The sequence below is a fragment of the Helicoverpa armigera genome, chromosome 5 (assembly GCF_030705265.1).
Source record: "Helicoverpa armigera isolate CAAS_96S chromosome 5, ASM3070526v1, whole genome shotgun sequence".
NCBI lineage: Eukaryota > Metazoa > Arthropoda > Insecta > Lepidoptera > Noctuidae > Helicoverpa > Helicoverpa armigera.
Window position 1 is genome coordinate 5,248,423 of NC_087124.1, and position 22,514 is coordinate 5,270,936.

The window sequence follows — 22,514 nt, forward strand, 5'->3', positions numbered from 1 at the left end:
CCATTCTGGAGTCCATAACAGCTTTAGCCATGAACTTGCCGAGGAAGCGGAACTTGGCTTTAACCCTGGAGACGTGTGAGGCGCGGGCGTTGCGGCCCACCGCCTGCGGGAACAGGCCGCACGGCCACGTCACGTAGGTGGCGTCGGGCGCCGGCGACGGGATCGATGTCTCTTTCTCCAAGTCTGACGGCTCCGGTGACCGTTCCTCGTCTAAGTTGAGAGCGTCCCGCACCGACGACGCCAGCCTGGCAGCGGCATCGGCCGACCGATCGGTCACAACAGGCGGTTGACTCTTTACGATCTCTCCTCCAAACGAGGTCGGTTTCTGCTTGAAGTTCTCACTGCCGTGCCAGAGGTCGAGGTCCGCGCGCTGCAGCTCCTGCGAGACGAGCGCGTAGAACTCGAGCGTGGGCCCGAGGCCGGTGCCGACCTCGTTCTCGTACTGGATCTCGAGCAGCGCCTTGGAGTGCGCGAACTCGTGCATGACGTGCTCGGCCTGGCGCAGCACGTTGTGGCGCTGCACGGTGCGCTTGCGGCGGTCGAGGCGCGGCGCCACGCGCTCGTCCGCGCCGCCCGCCGCGCCGCCGCCGCCGCGCTCGCCGCCCGCCTCCAGCAGCCGCTGCAGCGCGCGGTCGCGGTCGAACGACACCACGTAGAACAGCAGGTGCCGGCACTCGAACGGCAGCACGAACGGACTGTAACACATTTATTCGTCAATGCTAATGTTTCAACGGGGCATATTCTGCACATAGTCGATGGCGATATAAACTTACCATGCGTATGCTATCTTTTTCAACCACGGTGGGAGATTACCGGTCATGATGACGAGAGGATCTTGTAACTGGCGATTGGCTTTAGCCGCGAGCTGGAAAAGAGACGATGAATTGGTGTTACTATGCACTATTTTAAGTATAATATTACAGCAGTGCTGATTGCTTGACTGCAATAATGTGTCTTATTAGAATAGAGTTATACCTTAGCGTTGATGAAGTCGTTGTTGGGCACGAGCGGGCGCTGGTCGGGCAGGCAGGCGGCGCGGTACAGCGTGTGCCAGTGGCGGCACAGCGCGTGCAGCGCGCGCAGCAGGCCGAGCGCCGGCAGCGACGCGTCGCGCACGTCGGCCGCGCCGCCCAGCCGCGCCGCGCGCACCATGCCCACCAGCGGCGACGCGCGCAGGGGCACCACGCCCTCTGCATACACAAACATATACATTATCCGTTGCTAATAGAACATTTGTCACATAAAGAATTCACATGTAAACTCTGCATGGCAATGTTAAAAATATGCAACAATAAAGATACAAAACGACAGAATAGATAAAAAACACTCGTCACCCGGAAAATAAAACAATAACCTACTTAGTATAAAACATGCACTAGATTTTATATATTATCGAAATAAAATGTATACTAAAACAATGTTACACAAATATATATTTTTCACTATTGTATGTAGTGAGTGCACAATTGACATACCATTCCACAAGAGATCAGGTTTGCGTCGCGAGGACAGCTTGGTGGGCTGTCCCTTGCCTTTCCGCGAGGCGGTGGTGTCCGCGCGGGGCTGCTCACCCGCCTCCACCGCGCGGTAGTAGATCGTGTGGGTTTGCACCCAAATACCCGCGTTAGCTGCAGAACATACAACTTATTACATTTTTTGCTTGTTATGAATTATGGTATATTTTGTCGGAAGCTTAAGAACTCCTTCTTACCTGATGAAAAATGAATGAAAAAATGATAACAAGGTATTTTATTTTTACAGTTCTTGTTTACTAATGGCTAAATCGAAACTTTGTACGAAAATAATTGTACGGTTTCCATACAATGACTCGGTTGCTGACTATGCGACTTCAATTTCCTTTAATATAATTCTTCAATTTAAACTTAGTTGACATTTTACACTCATCGCGATTGGCACGGTGGGCAGCCAACTTATAACTATTTGTGACTTTAAGAAATAAAATATTTCAAGTGATCTGCCGTGTTTTACCGTCAACTCAATTTAACTACAATCAACATACTAGCTCTGAGCCATACATAAAAAGTGGTCCTTCGAGCCGGATTCGGGATTTCTACTGATAAAATGCCTCTGAAAAACACATACAAAATATCATATGTGTCTCCAAATGTGAGCAAGAATAATACTTTTAAACACGATAATTTTTTAACAATAGTTAATAGTTACCGAGCGGTGTCTCAGTGTCGGTGTCGGCATCTGTCTGCTCGCCGAACTGTCGCACTGCCTGGTACACCGTCATGTTGTAGGGCAGCACTGTGTCGCCGATCAGGAACTCCAGTTTATGGTCAGAACTGAAACATTTTATTTTGTTTAGCATCCCATCGCAGAGTTTATTGAAATTAAGGGTTTCTGGACTATCTCAGTAGGTACGCTTGTCGTTTGCCATGTACAAGATTACAGATACTAGAAACTGGTAGACAACTGTGCGACCGATGACAAAGAATTATTTCAGGGTTAAGACCCTGAAGCAGAACGGATCGAATTTGTCGGAATGTTAATTAAAGTTACACCAAGGAATAAAAAAGAAATAACCACATTAACTTTATTCCGTGCTTATTATAGCAATAAGGGAGCAAGGTTTATATACGTACTCGGTGGGATGGTGCGGCGGCGTGGCGAGCGAGTCGTCGACGTCGTCGTCGGAGGCGGCGTCGTCGTCCGAGTGCGGCGCGCCGCCAGACTCCGAGCGAGACCGCCCGCTCGCGTACCCGCGCTGCGCCAGGTACCTGACACATAACAATATACTTTAATATCTCACTGACAAGGTCGATTTGCTGTTTAGTGACGACTTGAAGATTTTACTTCTTCTTTCATTACTCTTGAAGCTTGATGAATTGTCTTATTTATTGCCGTTTTAGATATTTTCCCCTGAAAACTGACAGCTGTCAACTGCACAAAACGTATGTAACAAGTTTATTAAAGCATTTGAATCAGTTTGAATTTTTAAGTGTCTTCTCACTACTTATAATTATGAATAATACCCATCAATATAACAATCATTATGTCGTTTTCAGTGTTAGGTATTATAATAGTATAACATACCTTTCAATGGCTTGAACTAAAGCTAGCGGATCAATCCGCACTACGCCGCCCTTCCATTGCTTCAGATTAGTGCAAGTCGGGTGACGTTTGAGATCACACTGAAAACACGGAAACTATTGAATATTGTTATGAAAACATAATAAAAAAAGTTAAGTATATAAAAATAATCGTTTTTGCGTTCGAGTTGTCACCATGAGCCTGTTTCATTTGGACACGGCAGTCGTTATGGGTATTCAGAAGCCACGAAGTCTGACAACCAGTCCTACCAAGGAGTATTGGTTCATCCATGTAACTGGGTTAAGGGGATTGATAGGCAGTAGTTCCATGTAAAGCACTGGTACTCATCTGCATCCAGAGAGACCGGAAGCCAACCCTAACATAGTTTGGAAAATGTGTTAGCTGCCACTACAGGCCTCTAGTATGTTCATTATTCGGACTCATATATAACATAGTTCTCTATCTGTCACGCATTGCCAATCTATCAAACGGTAATGAGTGTGTGGTGTACCATGAGCTGGTGGGTGTTGAAGAACTTGAGCGCGGAGGTGGCGGGGCGCGCGGGCAGGTCGTGCACGCGCACGGGGAACTGCTCCAGGTGCGACACGCACGCGTTCACCTTGCCCACCAGCGCCGCCAGCGCCGCGCAGCTCCAGCCGCCCGCGCCGCTCCACTCAGACCTAACAACAAAGTAGATGCTATCAATACTAACGAACATAAATATTGCGTTTTCAACTGACAGTACTACCACACAATATTTAGATGTTTTTTTTTTTAATGGATAGTTATCAAATGATATCGTCTTTGATGGGATGAAAGGTAGTGACAGAATTAAAACTTAATTTTTCTTTTCGGTTCTTTGGACTGTTATAACTCGCTAATCCCAGCAAACCTTACAATCCAGTGCAGTTAACTGTTATAAATCAAAATTATTATTTTTACTATCAGATAATTTTAAAATACACTTCAAGTTTATCAGCATCCCATTTTAAGCATAATCAAATAAACCTTAAAACATTCCAAAAATTCAAAGACCATTTCTACAGTTCAGAATTCCCTTTGTTAAGTTGAAACAGTGTATGCACAGTATACTAACTCGATAGTGAGCGGCATATCAGCGAAGACGTGCAGGAAGAGGCGTAGACGGTCTTCTGCGGCGGCCACGGCGTCATCGCGGCCTTCACCGTCGCCGTCACGAGCCTCGCCCGCCTCGCCCTCAGACTCTGAGCCCGTCAGGAACTGTAGTAGGGCACCTAGTACGCCCGAGTGGTTCACCTGGATAATAGTACATATTTTATTAAGTGATATTTTCTAATACATATAGGTTATTGTAATAGAAGTTAAACTTCTTTGAAAGTTTTCAAAAGTAACGCAGAATTGTTTTCTTGGACGCGGAAAGGTATATGGTCGGCGATTCTTAGTCCGTTGATTACAACCACTGCTCCGCGTTCCGGATAATGGCTTGGACCAAAAAACTCCCCAATGATTCGTCACTGAACGTTGCGTGAGTAGCATGAGTTTGCAGCAGTGAGGGAGTGTCAGACTCTTACTGTCTAAAAACCATCATGTTTCTCCGTAGGCCTTATAATGTACTCTTTGTCTTTGTAACTCTTTCGAACAATCCCGCAGCCCCGGCCTGGGTTTCGATACTGGCACGGAATGTCATCGATTTTTTTGAGAAAACTAAATTGTTTAGTTAGCCATTACATTAACCACAGAAGATGGTCAAAAACAGATGATTGTATATGTATAGTGTATGACGTGTTACCTCGAAGGGCGAGACGTCGTGGTGCAGCATGGTGTCGCGCAGCTGCGCGAGCGCGGCGCGGCGGTGGTGCGGGTGCGGCAGCGCGGCCGCCAGCGCCGCCAGCGCCTCCAGCGCGCCGCCGCCGCCGCCCAGCGCGCCCCACTCGCGCGACACGCGCCCCGCCGTCCACTGGATCCACTCGCGGACCTTCTCCCTGGGGGACATAATACTTCATTACACTCATTCTTATCACCAACAAGCTTGTTCACTGCAGTGAGCATAAGTAATCCAGCGATGGACTGGGTGAGGTCTTATTTTTTTATTTTATTGGGATGCCAACAGTTTACATTATTTTAGGAAAAAACGATACAAGCAAAATGCATAACCAAGTACGAGCAAATACCACATGTTAGTCTCTGTCTAGCAATGGATGTTTTGAGGTGATAATTGATGATTTCTATATGTAGAAAACATTAAATTATTGTCTTGTCATCTTTTAGATCAATGAGAAAGTCAAAGTCTTTTATTTGCCAGACTGTAAGTGTACAGATTCTTTGTCTGATGTGGCCCATTTACATTCTACCATTGAGAAGTCGCGAACGGCAGTTTTTGAGGGCTGCATTATATATTGTCATTTATTGACAATATACAGTATAGGCTACATAGCATCTAACAGTATAGTTAAATGAGGCTGTATAACTAACTTGTTCTGCACAGTGAGGTTGGCGGAGGCGTGTGGCGAGGCGAGCAGCGCGGAGTCCTTGTGCGCGTGCGGCGAGCGGCCCCAGCGCGACGGGTTCAGCGACGACAGGAACGACGACGTCTTGGACGCGCCGCCCACGCGCGTCGCCGACCGGGCGCCCATAGACACGCCCGAACCTGGGAACGACAAAAGACAATATTACCTTGAACTTTCAGAGGACCTAGATATATTTTATTTAGTAATAAAAGTTTCTAGTCAGTTATATACATTTGCCTATCGTTAGAGTCACTAGGATCAAAAGAGAAGAATAACTTGCGTTTTATAGTCGGAATCTTTAAGGTTAATTTCTCTAAGGGAGCGTAACGGAAATAAACCTTATGGTTTTGTTTTTATCATATCATATCGTTTATCGCATTCCATAATGTACACTATGTGGAAAATATTTAATGATAGTCACAATTATGGACTCTGATGGGCCACAGCAAAATATTTAGAAGAGAGGAAGGCGTTAATGTAAGATAGTAGTAGTATGTTAATAGCATTAAGGTGTGTTACCGTGTGGCTGCGCCGCGTGTGCAGCATGTGGCGCGTGCGGCGCGTGCGCGGCATGGGCCGGATGCGCGAGGTGCGCGTGCGGCGGCGCGTGCGCGGGCGCGGGCTCGTCGCGGCGCCGCGCGTGTCGCGTGCCCGCACCGCCGGAACGCTTCACTGCACGCTTGCGTTTTAACATCTCTGCTAGCTGTAGCGGGCTGCCAGACCTGGTACAACGAACATTCATTACATAACCAATCATTCTCCTGCCCTTATCCTAATCCGTACTAATAAGTTCCGGGCCACACCTAGTTTATTAGTCAGAGTTCAGTTTTATGATGTGAATGCTGCTATTTTTGTGGGAAATAAACTTATTATTATTTATTAATTAAATCAAGAGTTAGTGCAACATTTTTTCTTCTATTTCTATACTCTTCTATTTTTCGCTATCATAGAAGAAGAAACATCAAAATCCAATGTCATTTTTCTAATTCGAACTTTGGAATCAATTTACCTAAGGGTATGTCAATTTAGATTTAACAAGACGCTTGCTCTGTAGACGTGACCCTAACAACCGAGTAACAATAACATGAATATCAACTTCATATCTTGTACAACTGACCTGTGCACGGAAGTAGTGGACATCTGCGCGTGTGTGGACGCTGACGCCTGGCCGGGCTCCGAACCACTGCCATCGCTTGCAGCGGCTGCTATAACAACATCCAACATTTATTTATAATATCATTTATGCATCAAATATTGGTAAAAAAAAAGAACAACAACATTTCTGCGACGAATATACATTCAAGCATAACTTAAAGTTAAGAAACGTTCGAGTATTTCGAGGAACAAGCTTCGAATATAAATACTTACGCATAGTACTGGCGACAAATGACCCGGAGGCTGAGAACGCCAAAGACAAGTTATTCTGATGTTCCAGTGAAGTAGCCGATGTCGAAGCGGGCGGGGACGATCCGCCACTTGAACGGACGCTGCCGCCACCAGGGGACTGCGTTGAACACACAATTTTTACTATATGCATACATTATCAAAAAAATTATCACAATGGCATCAAATCTCATCGCATCAAACCGTTTTAATATATGCAAGTTAAACAGTTTTGGCTATCAGCCTGAAAACGTAACTTTTAGTTATTATGAACTAAATTTAAAAAAATATATTTTTAACTGAAAATTTTCTATGGTTCACCACTATATCATCAAGTAAGAAATAAAGATGTTTATAGCTACAGTTGAGTAAAGAGCTATGTTACCTTGGCAGGATGGTGCCTGGTGGGCTGCGCAGGCGGCGCTCTCTCGGCCAGCTGCGCGACCTGGTGCAGCACTCCCTCGCGGCGGAACTGCACCGCCATCTCGTCCGGCAGCCGCTGCATCAGGATCTCTGCCAGCTGCAGCGAGCCCACCACGATGCGCAGGTCGCTGGACGCCATCATGCCCGCGATGTGAGACGATATCACTTGCATTTTCAACACCTATATCACAAAACAAATATTATATTACTGCAGGCCTATCAAACTGTAATAAACAGTTTGTCTGTTGTGTGTCAGTTGCTTTAAAGTCCATTACACGAAAGAAGTATCGCAGATGCAGCGCTAGTGTCTATGCTATAAGCGCAGTAAATATGTACAAAAATATATAGTACCCCAATTTTCAGCGGGACAAATGGACTTTAAGTTGTATGGTTAGTTCGAGGCGAATCGTGGTGCATTTGAAAAGTTCAAATGGCTCAGCATCGGGCTGTACAAATGATAATTATACTGACCTGTCGCAGCAGTGGGGCATCAGCATAATACACGCAGCGCAGTATGGCCTTGAGCGCCTGCGAGCGGACAGCCGGTCCAGCGGAGGACCAGTAGACCTCGTGCAGCACGGCCAGCAGCGCCCGCGCCAGGCCGGGGTTGGCGCGCACCAGGGCGATGCGCGGGTCGGGCGCGGGCGGCGCGGCGGCGGGCTCGGCGGGCGCGGGCGCCACGCGCTGCACGGGCCGCGCCGTGCCCGTGTGGTCGTTGAGCTGCTGCATGGCCGTCAGGTCCACGGTGTACGAGCGGCCCAGCGTCGTCAGGCACACCTCCTCCTCGCCCGCCGCCGCGCCCGCTTCTAGAGCGCGAGACTCGGCCCATGAGTATGAGCGCCACACTCCTGCGCAAATAACACAGACGTGGTAAACAGTTCTAAGGACATTACGAGCCACAAAAGCTTATGTGGTGATTTCAGTTTCATGGTTTTTTTCTTTCACTTTTTGTTTTAAGATTTAATATTACAATAACATAGTAATATCTACACTCGTTCGAAATGATAACTCTTCTACTATTAAGAGAAACACATCCATCTGCGAGCTGCATGGCGGCAGAACAAGTTATACAGAAAATAAAGTAAAACATTTCTAGACACAATTCAGGACTAAGTGAGAATAATTGAACAATGTTTAGTGAATACTAAGGTACCTCTATCATCTCTCCACTGCCAGTGCGCAGTGCGTTCGGTGGAGGCCGACCAGGGTCTGTCGAGATGCGAGTCCACCGCGAAGATGCCGTCAGTGGGCAGGCGCGGCATCAGCTCGCCGATCAGGCACGTGATCTCGTATAACTCTTGCGGGAGACGGGGAATCAGCTCCACTTGCTGTTGCAAAAATAACAGTATTGTTTTTGTTCTTTAAAGATTAGAACGGGTGTTTTAGGTCTCTTTTTTGTTTGATTTAGATATGATTAGATATAGCTTTTGGAGGACTGATTGTCGCAAAAGTACCTTTTTAAAGTAAATAAAATTAAGAAAATACTTTTTGTAAGAAAGCCATATTCGAAAACATAATTCAATAAGACCACTATTATGATAGCCTCCGTGATATCAACTTCATACTTTAGCGATCACACCCTAGTGGAATTTTAGCTAGGACGAAATAGTGGAACAGCAACCAGTCCCCAATCCCCGGAAACACAGTTCTGTCTATATGGTTTAGAGAACCGGCTCTATACAAAATTAATACAGGAACTCTCTTGTTAAGATATAAAACAGTGCGTTATGTGTACCTCCTGATGCAGAGTGGATCCTGTGAGCAGACACAGCAGGGTGTCTGCGATGGAGCGCTGGTGCAGTGCCAGGGCTAGCTGCGGGCAGGCGCAGCACATCACCCACAGCAAGCGCAGGACGGTGATGAACGTGGCACCCGAGATCAGCGGCGGCTGCACCACCAGCTGTTGCAAACATATCAAAGTCATAATCATTTCATGAAATTACGCTAATTAGATTAGCCCTTTTTCACGTCAATATTTACAAAGTACAGCACCCCAAAAATCTATCCAACCTACGCGTAAAACTGCGTAGAAACAGCGAGTTCATAAAGCTTAACTCTTGATTGCTACATTCTACAGTCCCCTTTTGCTTTTTTACCAATGTTCTGTTCAGTTAAATCTGCTGCATTGGCCTCTCTGCTAACGAAAGCGGTTCAGCCTACGCTCGTTCACGATTATGTGTGAACGTAAATGTTTGTTTGTAGGACGATACCATTTATGTACATGTCAATACACTAATGTATCGACATTTAGGTGAAAACAACAGTAGAATGACAAAGCATAATGATTAAGATACAACAAATTCTCATAGATAACACATGTGTCCTATGATAGAATTATAAACCGGCCACTCACCAGTTGTTGCAGATTTGTCAGTAATTCTGGAGTGGCAATCTCTTGAAGGCGAGCCGGGTCATGTTGGAAACTGTCCACAAGACGCGAGAACGCCAAGCATACACACTCCACCGATTTCTTGTCTTGTTGGGTAAGTCTGAAACAACGGGTACAATGGTCAAGTAAAATGCTGCAAGGACAAAAAGATGACTTCAGACCTGCTTAAATAAGTATAATTTATAATTGGTTTGGTATTAAGTATCGTTGCTTACCTATTAGCCAGTAGTTGTAGGGAGTCCCTAACTAGATGGAACTCGTCCGGAGTGAGGTTCTGACAGCAGTTGGCCGTGATGGAGAGGGCGGCGCGCTGAGCGTTTATCGAGAAGAAGTCCAGGTACATCAGGCAGGCTGACACTCCGCGCTGGAATAATGAGTAAGTGTTACAATTCTGTATATATGTAGGAAACATCATTTTAAGTAATAATCGGTATATTACTTAAACAATTATAAGAGGTCAGTTAACCCGTCGTATTTTTTTTTCTAATGCCTTCATCGGAAATAGTTACATTTCAAGAACACCCTACAACGATTCATCTGAAAGTTTACGGTCTTTCTCTCATTATTTCAGTGATAATGATCAAGTTATTTGTCGATGTTTATAATAAATAATTTTGTTCTGATTTTAAACAACGCCCAGTGAAAACAACTATAAATAGGTCTTTACCGCTTGCAAAATAGCCTTGGAGTGACGCCTGGAGAGCATGTCGAGCGCGGTAAGGCTCTGCTCGGCGACGTCCATGCACGTGATGGCCTGCAGCTTGTCCAGGAAGGCGGGCACGGCCAGCGCCACGGCGCCGCTGCTGCGAGGTAGCGCCTCCAACATGTACGTCAGAGCACGGCATGCGTGGTTCATCTGCGGAACACGTTACTTACTTATATGTTTTTATTGAGAATTCAGGTACATGAGGGGGTAGATAATGCATAATTTTATGTATTAGTTTATAAATATTGTGTATATGTTATGTGTATTTGTGTTTTTATGGGCCCTTGTAGCCTGAAATAAATAAAATAAATAACGAAGTATATTGAGAGAGTTCGTTAGAAAGTACTCAGGCAAGTACAAAAGGGAGTGTTTGAGAAGAGTACATTTGAAGAGCATTAAAGAGATTATGTACTGGACATAGAGGAGTATATCAGAAAGTACTCAGGGGACTACATAGGGAAGTAGATAAGGAAGTTTATGAGGACAGTACATAGAGTAGTACATAGGGATAGTACATAAAAAGGAGAAATAAGTGATCATGCCCTCATTGCACACTGGTAGATCCACCACGGGTTTGTCATGTTTTTCTTATGTATACTGACCATATCAAAGTTATGTTCTGCGGCGAGCAGGTTGACGAGAGCAGGCACGACTTGTCTCACAGGGAAGCCGGCCAGCGTGTCCTCGTTGCCCATCACCAGCAGTTGGCACATTTCAATAACAGCCTGAAGCTGCTGTCCTTCGTCGCCAGTCGCTTGCAGCCCAGCCAGGAGTTGAGCGGCTTTTGATGCAGCTGTGGAAGGCAGAAATACATTATTTTCCGTGAAAAATTACAAATTCATTTGTTGAATTAAAAGCTGATAAGATAACACCATGGCTAACTCTAATTAGTCCGTCTTTCAAATAACCCTAAAAGAATGGAAACATTTTTTGTTAATTTTCTCTCGAAAATATAATAACAAAAATCTTTAATCTACAGCTATACAATTCACCTGAGGGTTTAACTTGGCTTCATTTTATGTTACAATTGTTTATAGTTATGATAGTGTAGTCTAGAAAAGTTAAGGTTAACTACACCCTCTGATGAAGCGGATCAAGGTCGAATGACATAAAAGATAAAGTCTCTTTATTCAAAGTAGGCTGAAAACAGCACTTTTTGAAGGTCAAATTTACAAAAGACAGCCCCCAAAACGCCCTTCACCCTACCTATGTCTTTTTCACACAAGAATACTATTAAGAATGCTTGTGTTACCGGAGTTGGCAGTGACGGTCCTGTGCAGCAGATGCTGCATGCGCGGGCCGAGCGCGCCCAGCAGGTGCGGCGGCAGGCCGCGCGCCTCCAGCAGCGCCTGCAGCCGCCCCACCTCGCCCTCCTCCGACGACGACTCCTCCGCGCCCGCGCCCGACCCCGAGCCCCCCACACCGCTGCCGCCGCCCGCGCACTCCTCGGACGAAGACGATGCTGGGGAAACACAACGTTTTATTACGAGTGTGCTCCAAACAAACGTTGTCTGGATGTATATAACACCACCTCCTTTTTGCGTCGGGGGTTTAATATATGGATAAAATGTTGAAAATGACACTCAAGTGAAAAATTGCTTTTACTTAAATGTTTTTTTCTTGATTTCCGAACCTATTGCGAATAGCAAAGAACCGCTAGAATCACTTTTATATACCCTCAGCATGAACTTCACAAATAGGAGAAAAAAAACTGTTTTTATACTATAGCTTCTGTAGGCAGTGTTAAAACAGTAGTAATAATTACCTTTGCCCTTAGGCTTAGCATCGCTGGCCGCGTTGTCAGGCATTGAAGCGGACGCTGAAGCCGGCGGTGTGGAAGATGTGGATGCCACAGCACCCTGCGACAATAAACCGTACAATTTGTAAAACATATAGTATACATTAAATAAATATGCTAGTTGTAATAGAAGTTTATATTCACCGTTGTTAATGGCTGGGGGTGAGACCGGCTGGACGCACCACCAGTGCTGGCACACGAACCCAGGCTGCTTTTACCTGTTTCCAACACATTCATACTTTTATACAGAACTTATTTTAAGTTTAATGGTAGTGGATAATAGGAAGAGGCCATCCTAGAACAAGTTGGACGATATGGTGTCAGTATACGAACACTATGTGTAAAGAACAAAGAAGAGATGGACCCTACCATCATGTGAGGAAACAGAGTAGGAATATAATTTCTTTGGAGGAGTATAGATGTCGGATATGGTACCTCGTTTGTCTCGACGCGTGGACGCTGGCTGCGGCTGCGGCATGTCGCGAGCTCTCGCCCGCCGCCCGCCTGCCGCGCTGCTGCCCGCGCCCTCGCTGCCCGATACCTGACCACAACATCACCATACATCAACACCATCACCATGTATTACCTACCTATCAACTACAATCATAAGTACCAATCAATTATTACGCCACTAAATGTCACTCCAACAAAACTGCAAAGCTAGTTACTTGAAGTACTTTCTTATCTGAGACGCGTAACCTTAGCATTTATATTTTGAACTTATCACGATATTGACCAGTCTGTAATGAAGTTAGTTAACGAATATAACGAAGGCTATTACTACAGGAAAATGTATTGCAATGACAAAACAAAACTGAATTGTTTTTGTTTAATTTTACGATCGAGGAAATAATTAATGCACTGAAATTCCATTTAACTAACAATTCGTACATGTAAAAGTGTTTCTGTCGCAATTTTACGCGTAAAACAGACAATGATAGCATCAGATTAAAGTCAGACGTAAATATAAACGACGCATGACGTATCACTATTTGGTTATGAGACTTGTGAAGTAAAAGTGTGGAAACTGTGTAATGCTGGTGCCTGTATGAGTACCTGTCTTTTCGCGTGTGTGTCTTGTCGCTGACGCTGCGAAGTGCTGGCTCCCCTCGTCAGGCACGCACCCAGGGTCGCCCCCGTCGCAGCTGCGATGCTCTGCGCACAACACAACTCTCACTCGCCGCGCGCTCACACATCACACATATTTACAAAGCAATGCACTTCTACCACTATTATGAATTATTCATAATGTAATCTATAACGAATAGCTATATTTTATGCTCGCGAAGATATCAGCTCTGACGTCTGCTTCAAGAACGAGCGATCGCACGACTAACACTGATAATGATATTCGATACAATTACTTATTGCTATTGAGATTGGTTGAACGACATTGCAATGTTTCCGGTTGGAATAATAGCGATATTTTCGGTCATTTATTTCAATACATATACTAAGGACGACTTAATTAGGAACTTAACGAGCTATTTAGTAGTTCATTACAAACCAAAACGCAAATAACGGAGTAAGTATAAAGAAAATTTACCCTTCGCGCGTTAGTTTGACGCAAATAAGGAAGATCACGGGGTACTATTAATAATTTGCTCGCAGAGCTGTGTGCTTTGGACGAACTTGCCTCTGTAAACAAAATCATAAAGGAATTACATGAAATGATTATTAGAAATTGTAAGTAGTAGTGATAAGTAATGAGTGATAACGCTAATCACCTTGGATATCTTTGTCTGGCGGCGGGGGAGTGCTGGGGATACTGGCGATGCTCTCGGAAGCACTACTGATGCGTCCCGCGACCGGAGCGAGTACCGCGTCGCCCGGCGGGTTCACTGCAATATCAATATGCATTATCTGCGATGAATGACTGCGCTTGATACACGTGATAACACCACCTGATAAGCTACGACTCGAGACCTACATTCTGCTCTAATATGTTTAAATAGACTAGCACGTTATTCAATCGTGTTCTTATTTTAACACCGCACTGCATAGATACACAAGCTCGATATTACTATAAACACTACAGATATGTAACATCAATAACTCTATCTAACAAACTTTAGAAGACATATATAATTACCTGAATGGTCACTGATGACAGTTGAAGTGGGAGGTCCAAACTGACTGTTCCTGTTCCGCAGCAGGTATGTGCACGAGGTTTGAGAAGCCGAGTTAAGATCAGCTTTGTCAAGCTCGTGTTTGGATGACCTTCCGGTACTGCTAGTGTCTGTCTCGTCTTTGCTGTGCGAATCTATTTTAAATTTCTTTCGGCACTCGTCTACACTGAGCAGACAGCTGCTCTTTCTGCTCGACAGAGAGCGATGTGCTGAGCGCTTCCTCTTCTTGCCTTTTCGCCGACTAGCTGTCGGACTGTACACAGAATAGTCAGAGTCCAGTAGCTCTGTGACGGTGGACGAGCTGTACGGCGAATAAGCAAAATCTCTCTCGTCCAGGGGCAGCAATCCTCCCTCCGGGGGATTAGCTTGAGTGGAAGTGGCTGTGGCGTTCTGGTTCAGTGGCGGTTGTGTTAAAGTGTGTGGTTTTAAATTATTCGGAATTTGCTCACAAGCACTCTCGCTGGATTTAAGAGCAGTCCGTGAGCGTGTGCAATATGCGACGCACTCCTCTGCACTATTGGTCGATGTGGTCTTGCGTTTTTTCCTGTCATGCGAGGAAGTACGTCCGCGTTTCGGATGAACGCTGGATTTGTGGGCGTCCCCGCCCTTGAATTCGGTAGTGTCACAGCGTGTCTCGTAGACGTCTGTGCCGTAGGACCAGCGTTCTGTGATGGAGTAGTCGGACCTGGGCAGTGTGTTGATGAGGCGTGAGCTCCTGCGCAGCTCGACGTGCGCGTACGGCTCGGCGTCGGACACGCGGCTAGACGAGTGTCGGCTGGTGGAGCGCGGCAGGGGCGACGTCACGTTGCGTCTGCTCCGACGGCTGTGGCTCGCTCGACGCACCTGACGCAACCACCGACCGCCCACCACCCTGCTAGGAGAAGACCTGCCACAAATTACACATTGCCGCCTTACAAACTCACTGTAGCAATATTTTACTATCTTTTTATATCTTTATCTTTTTACGCCTGGTGGAGGCACCACCAGGACAAGGAACACAGAGTCATGGATTTTAGGGAGGCAATCAAAGAATGAACCCAATTGGCTGAAGCCTGTTTGGTAACATAATAAGGAAACACAGTAATGTTTCTATTGATAATACCATGTTAGCGCAACTGAGTCATATTGAAGGAAGCTACTTGAACTTTTAAATGATTTTAAAGATAAGAAATTTCTTATGTGTACTCTCAATACACCTGTAATTATGAGAATTTTACATTTTTAAGATAGGGCATTTATTATTATGAGAATTTGATGAATAAGAATTACTTGGAATTTAAAACACATTCAGTGGTGTTTATCTATAATACTTTTATGCAGTTCCAAATTATAGATTTGTTTATCTTCTTATATCAAGATGAATTGCTGTTCCTTAGTTAGTCTGACTAAAACTCGAGAATGGCTGGTCTCATTTGGCTTTTTTAGGTTTTAAAATGTTTGTAGAGGTCCAGGGAAGGTTTAAACCATACAAAGTTTATTGGGTCAGCTAGTACCTAATAATATAGGGGGATAACCCCTGCTATCATCCTTTCTTTTATCCAGTAAACCAAGCTTATTAAAAAAATTACAAAAAGTAAATTATAAACACTATCATCATCAGCAGCCCTTATTATTTTCCTACTGCACTGTTAGGTCTCTTCATGTTGAAGAGTGACAGGGAGGAATGGAAGCGATAAAATTGGGAACAGGGCAGAAAGAAGAAGATGATAAGGTCTCTTCTTACACAGAGAAGAAACGAGCATTAATCAACCACACTTGATCAAGCTATCATAACTCAGTTAAGATGAAGGAAAACCTGTCAGTTTGACAGGTTTATGATATCAATAATGTATAACTGATAGATTCAATTATTTTTATATGAACTACTATTACATCTATACTAATATAATAAAGAGGAAACATTTTTAGTTTTGTACCCTAAAGGCTGCAAAGCTACTGAACAGATTTGAAAAGGTCTTTCTGCACACTCGTCCTGAGTAACATAGGTAGGCTATATTTTATCCTAGTATGGGGGTTGTTATCATGAGGGGAGTGTGAAACTGCAGGAAATCTGCTAGTACATAATATAATATGAAGTACAGCACAAACTTCTCTGCATTCGCTGTAAGACAGTGACATCACCCTAAACCTACCAAATAACTAATTTTTAACGTATGTATAGTGTGAATCAAGAGGAAATATAAGGTTTAGTAGGTATCTACTTTGTAAATACTTGTTTGTTAAAGACATTGTCATATTTTAATGATCATGAAGTAGATATGGTAAGAAAGAATGTTACTTGTGAGATGACGGCAGATAGAAGCGTATGGAAGAAGAAAACATGCTGCGCCGACCCCAAATAAAATTGGGATAAGGGCAGGAGGATGATGATATCTTAATGATCATGTTCATGTTGATGCATTCAATTAATATTTGTACTTTACAAACATTTGTCAGCTCAGACAATTTACAACTGTCATTTTCCAGTTGTTCTTCTTAAACCACCCAACATGAGCTGTAATCTAAAATTACAGCTCATGTTGGGTGGGGACTGGTATGTAGTATATACCCAATAATCATCATCATCCCACATGACAATTTATATAAAAAGTCTACAAAGGGAAACCCACTCAAAACACCATTTACAAGATAATCCAGCAGCGTCTCTGAATAAAAACATTAATTAAACACAGGAAACCACAACATAAAATTAGGACAGTGTTGATGATAGCGTGTGAACATAACATGTTGATAAGATAAACTCTGAGTTTTGATAGCACAAATAGGTAACAAGGTTGTGTGCTTATAAACAATCAGCTGATGAAGTCCACAGCATTTTACATGGAATGAATTGTTCAAGTAAATTCCTTTTTAATCTATTTGAAAAAATATATAACTCAAGCTAAATCTGTAGGACAAAAGTTCTCATAAGTAGAGAACAGCAAAGAGGTGCGGTCATAAGGAGTATTATAAAGTGAGCAGTTCTCACCCGCTGGACTCTCTCGTGAGTGCAGAGTGCGACGACGGTGTGATGTGTTGCTCGGCCATAGACGACGCTGAGGGACACACGCGGCTGCTTCTGTGGGGCCTGCGCAGGCCGCCCGCGCGCGCTACCTGCCCGGCACCATGCCAGGGCGAGCGCTACGACGCTGTCTCCGCATCCACTGCGCTACGCCACACTGACACACTACCACATCACACCAGTCCACACTCGAGTCACAGCGTCCGCTTCGCACTTGCTGATCGAACACTTCTCAACACGTATCACCGAACGACAAATGACACACCGTCAAGCTATCTGGAACAAAAGATGAAATAGGTACACACTCAGCGATCGAACAATGCTGCGTTACATAAACATTTTAACAATTAGCACTACCTGTCACCGATGCAGGCAAATTGATCAAATGAAAAACCCGACACTATTACACTGATAAATAAACGCGATGATTACTAAGAATTTCAAGACTTTTCAGCAACACGTTTTGTAGAAATTATTGTAATGGATGACACATCAAGGACAGGCTACGATTTTCGAGTTATTTTTCAATCCATTCCACACAGCTGGCTGGCTGTCATGTACAGTATTGCCATGCAAAAAATCATACTTCTACTATTTTTTCTTGGGTAGTAGAATTCTTAATATTCTACTATACACTAATTCACTTACATAACAATTAAACCATTTTTTCACGTGTTAATTTTACTTTGTTTTTGTACTAAAACGTGCAAGCTAGTGAATAATTTACGAAATATCCTAGACTCTTAGACAGACAGTTGTTCTTAGGAAAAGAAACTAAATTACAAGTTACCCGTGAAGAATCAATGTTTTTTTTTTAAATTACGAACATAGGTGAATACTAAAAATGTCTGTTTATTATATTTAGAGCGTGTAGCTTATAAATTAATAATAAGCTGATAACACAAAGATTGATAGGTGGCACTTCAAGAATTACCACAATAGTATAATAAAATGCTTGCAACATTGACCAATAACTGGAAAGATGAAGTGCGAGCGAGTGCGAGAGATAACAACAACAAAGCGAACGAAGGAGACCGACGTTTATTTAATTTATTTCGGGTATAAAATAAGTACAAAAGTGGCCATGTACATTCAGATAATTATATAAAGTTATCGTCTTTCTGTTTATAAGCAATACGATAAAAGCCTTAATTCAAGTATTTCAAATTAAATAGAAATGCAGTTATTATTATTCTTTTCCCTGATTTTTTATAATTTAGTTAGCGTCTTAAAAAATAATCGGGCACATACCTACATAAATCTACTTAACAAATATGTAGGCACATAAGGTTACTTGAAGTATTATGAGACAAAGAAAAAATCGTGGAAGGACTTCAATCAAGACCACCCTTTGCGAAATAAAAATATTGATTACATTTTGCCAAGTAACTTTGAAGGTGTTACACGAAATCTTGAACACAACCCCGTTAGTTAATTCCACACGCAAGATTTATTGCACTCAATAGTACAGTTTTATTGCTATTAAGTTGTTAGGATCGTAGAAACCCTAACAACAAGCAAGGCCAGAGGTACCGATTTATTCCCCACCGAGGGTGTCTCCACGTTGTCGTCGTGGTGGGGCTTGCGTGCCTCTATGATCCTGGAGCTCTGCCGGTAGAGTCACTCATGCCGGAAAGGTTCAGGGGAGAGGCCAGACGAAGAGGGACCCAGGGAGGGGCCGCTCCTGCCTAGTCGACGCTCGTGGACCTAGCAAGGATGCGGCCATACCCGCAGAGGTGCAGGCGCACCGAAGCGGCGCTCGTTTGTCTCCTCGTTCAACGAAGAGCAAACCGTTCGGCGGGTCTGCTGAGCCGGGGTGGCCGGACAGCAGATGGAGGCATGTAGAATGCCGCCGCCGAGGACTTGGCTTAACCGCCCGGCCCAGAGGAAGGACACCTCTAAGATAAAAAACCACCTAATCCCAAGTTTCGGGAGCGCGGCGAGGGGATGAATGGCCGTGGGGGACACGGTCGTTAGCGCTCCCACCTGTTGGGGCCAGCCGCCCCTAACAGTATGTAGGCTTGCCCCGGTATGAGGCCACTGCCGGGGTGGACATCCTTTGCTCTCATGTTCGTGGGATCTAAATGGACAAATTTTTAAAACCAAAACCAAAAAACGATGATAGTGTGGGTGAAAAGGTACCACTGGTACATGTGGAGAGCGTGGGCGTGTTGTCGGACTCCGACAGTGACAGCCTATGCAGCATGGCGAGCGTAGCTAGCGTCAGCTCGAGTCGTCTGCGCAAGCGCCCGAGAACAGGCGATGATTCAGGGTCGGATTCGGCCCCGAGTGAAGTAACGGTGCCGGCCAATAGGTCCGGTGCCAAACCAGTTAAAAGGAGAGGCAGGCCAGTGACAACCGGCAAGTATGTCGGTATTGGTCAAGCTCGGCGAGAGGCTGCGGCTGCCGAGAAGGCCGCAGTAGCCGCCGAAAAACAGATGGAGGATGAGCGGCAGATAGCAGCTCTGACAAAGAAAGTGTCAGAAGCAAGAGTCACACGACTCATGGAGTCAGCGTCTACCGCTTCTGAACTGATTACAGGAGTCGAGGATCTACCTGCCTCCAATTTAAATCAGAAAATGGTTGACGCAGTTGCAGCCATAAAACGGGTTGGCTCAATCTCAAAGGGCCTCAACGGTGTGTGTAAGAAGGCACTCAAAGAGGCTGCGGCCTCGATACTGGAAAGCGCCGAGGTCCTTTTGTCTCGCACTACCACAGAAGAAACAGCATTGCTGCGCATGCAGAATGCGAAATTGGCAGCGCAGATGGACCAGCTGCGCAAGGAACATGAGGAGCTCAAAGCGGAGATGGTGTCCTTCCGCCGCGAGCACCTCAGACGGGAGGTAGGCTTACCAGATCTGCAGTCCCAAACCCAATCAATGGCAGATGAGTCGACATTGACTCGTATAGTGCAGCGGGAGATGGCCAGTCTCAACGCAAGGTTTTCGGTGTTGGAGGGCAGGATATTGCGTCCTCCTCTTGCTGCTAACCAACAAAACACACCAGTCGCTTCGCACGCGGCAAAAGCCGCAACACCGCGTGCCGATCATCAGGCACAAGCAGCTGCTGCAAACTCTGGTGTGTCTTCCACAAAACCGAAGGGTAAGTCAAACAAGACCAAACAGCCGGGTGATGCGGTTGCTGCAAAAGTACCGCCAAAGCTAGCCATCCAACCGACTCCAAAGAATAGCTCGCAACAGGACACGGAATGGACAGTGGTGGGAACCAAAAGCCGAAAAAAGAAGGAGCGCCGCAGTGCCAAACAAAAAGAAAAAGGTACTGAAGCCAAAAAGCAGGTTACGAGGCTCCGTGCCCCCCGTTCTACGGCTGTAGTAATTACTCTCCAGCCTGGAGCGGTGGAGCGGGGTCTAACTTATGCCGAAGTCCTCACAAAAGCGAAGGAAAACATCTCGCTTAGTGACCTTGGCATCTCGGGCATTCGGTGCAAAACAACTGTTACCGGTGCTCGACTACTGAAGATTTCGGGGGCCACTAGTGGCCCAAGAGCTGACGCCCTAGCTGAAAAAATTAGGGCGTCACTAGGTACGGAAGACGTCAAAGTGTCCAGGCCCACCAAAAGCGCAGACCTGCGTATCTCGGGCCTGGATGACTCAGTTACCCAGGAAGAAGTCTCTGCTGCGATAGCAAAGGCTGGAAACTGCCCACCAGATCAGATCAAGGTGGGCATGATACGAAGAGACTCATCCGGACTTGGAAAAGTCCTAGTCAGCTGTCCTGTAGCTGCGGCTAACAGAGTTAACAATGGAAGGCGACTACTTGTTGGGTGGGTATCGGCGCAGGTTTCGCTCCAGGCGCCTAAGCCTTACCGGTGCTACCGCTGTCTAGAAGAAGGACACGTGGGCATACAGTGCACCTCGGAGGTCGATCGCAGCCAACTGTGCTTCCGCTGTGGTCAGCCCGAACACAAAGCTGACTCCTGCACTGCCAATCCGCACTGCGTCCTCTGTGCGGCTCTTGGTAAACCAGCCGACCATCAGACTGGGGCCAAACGCTGCGCGAGGCCCAAACTCAGGAATGGAGGAACTCCCAGGAGGGCTACTACCACACAGCCGGTTCATCCGCCGGCTAGTAATAGCCCAGTGGAAACAAGGATGGAAACAAGCAGTCTCTCACAGCCAGCTCAACCACCGGCTGCGGTACTAGATCCACCGAGGACTGAGGAGGTTATTATGGACACCCAATAATGGACCTAAGTCGTAATTTCCTCCAAGCAAACATCAACCACTGCGCCAGGGCTCAGGATCTATTGCTCCAGAGCATGGCGGAGTGGAGGATAGACGTTGCAGTCGTCTCCGAACCGTATTATGTGCCACCCAGGGATGACTGGGTGTGTGACAGCATCGGTTCGGTGACACTCATAACAAGAGTTGCCGCAGACACCCCACCCTTTGAAGACGTCACCCGGGGGCGCGGCTATGTTACGGCAGTGTGGGGTGAATTATTAGTCGCGGGAGTGTACTTCGCCCCCAGCCTTTCACTTGCTGACCTCGAGGTGATTTTATTAGAGCTGGGCGCGGTGGTGAGTCGTAGCCATCCTCGCCCCGTTCTCGTCTTGGGGGACTTCAACGCAAAGTCTATCGCCTGGGGCTCCCCGAGAACAAATGTGCGGGGCGAGTTAGTGGAGGAGTGGGCGATCGAGCAAGGCCTACTTCTCCTGAACCGGGGCTGCGTGCAGACGTGCGTGCGACAGTTGGGAGGGTCAATAGTGGACCTCACTTTTGCAAGCCCTGGGCTCGCAAGTCGCGTCCAGGGCTGGCACGTGTTGGAGGAGGTGGAGACGCTATCTGACCACAGATACATTCGCTTCAGTGTCGCCAGTGCTACCTCAATTGGGCCGGTCCAAGCGTCTCCGGGGACCATCGGAGAGGGCCCGCGCTGGGCACTTAAACGGCTGGACAGGGAGGCTTTCGTGGAAGCTGCTATCGTGCAGTCCTGGTTGGATCATCCGAACAGACCTGCCAACATCGAAGAGGAAGCGGAATGGCTTCAGGAGAGCATGTCGCAAATCTGCGACAGTGCCATGCCCCGAGTCCAGCCAATACCACCCAGGCGCCAGGTATACTGGTGGTCGCAGGAGATCGCGCAGCTGCGCATCTCATGCGTGGAAGTGCGACGCCAGTA

General features: G+C 45.9%; 1 protein-coding gene across 7 annotated transcripts in view; it reads right to left on the reverse strand.

The window, feature by feature from the left end:
- Positions 1-22,514, reverse strand: part of Ctrip (circadian trip) — a 39,756-nt gene that overhangs the window by 3,465 nt on the left and 13,777 nt on the right. Inside the window, exons 1-32 of one of the 7 annotated variants that reach the window (XM_064034766.1) lie at positions 17,730-17,937; positions 17,340-17,648; positions 14,335-15,257; positions 13,970-14,083; positions 13,789-13,880; positions 13,299-13,397; positions 12,678-12,783; positions 12,387-12,460; positions 12,210-12,303; positions 11,697-11,906; positions 11,047-11,237; positions 10,406-10,594; positions 9,954-10,102; positions 9,703-9,838; positions 9,085-9,249; positions 8,503-8,677; positions 7,821-8,197; positions 7,312-7,530; positions 6,912-7,047; positions 6,661-6,748; positions 6,063-6,265; positions 5,509-5,683; positions 4,826-5,018; positions 4,154-4,332; positions 3,569-3,737; positions 3,061-3,158; positions 2,610-2,744; positions 2,185-2,309; positions 1,476-1,628; positions 976-1,190; positions 774-865; positions 2-695 (exon numbers count right to left, since the gene is read on the reverse strand). In XM_064034766.1, coding sequence (XP_063890836.1) covers positions 2-695; positions 774-865; positions 976-1,190; positions 1,476-1,628; positions 2,185-2,309; positions 2,610-2,744; positions 3,061-3,158; positions 3,569-3,737; positions 4,154-4,332; positions 4,826-5,018; positions 5,509-5,683; positions 6,063-6,265; positions 6,661-6,748; positions 6,912-7,047; positions 7,312-7,530; positions 7,821-8,197; positions 8,503-8,677; positions 9,085-9,249; positions 9,703-9,838; positions 9,954-10,102; positions 10,406-10,594; positions 11,047-11,237; positions 11,697-11,906; positions 12,210-12,303; positions 12,387-12,460; positions 12,678-12,783; positions 13,299-13,397; positions 13,789-13,880; positions 13,970-14,083; positions 14,335-15,257; positions 17,340-17,398 — 6,027 coding nt within the window. In that variant the 5' untranslated portion in view covers positions 17,399-17,648; positions 17,730-17,937. Of the gene's footprint in view, position 1; positions 696-773; positions 866-975; positions 1,191-1,475; positions 1,629-2,184; positions 2,310-2,609; positions 2,745-3,060; positions 3,159-3,568; positions 3,738-4,153; positions 4,333-4,825; positions 5,019-5,508; positions 5,684-6,062; positions 6,266-6,660; positions 6,749-6,911; positions 7,048-7,311; positions 7,531-7,820; positions 8,198-8,502; positions 8,678-9,084; positions 9,250-9,702; positions 9,839-9,953; positions 10,103-10,405; positions 10,595-11,046; positions 11,238-11,696; positions 11,907-12,209; positions 12,304-12,386; positions 12,461-12,677; positions 12,784-13,298; positions 13,398-13,788; positions 13,881-13,969; positions 14,084-14,334; positions 15,258-17,339; positions 17,649-17,729; positions 17,938-22,514 lie in introns of those variants that run through there. The other 6 variants (XM_064034769.1, XM_064034768.1, XM_064034770.1 and 3 more) reach the window with 6 other exon arrangements.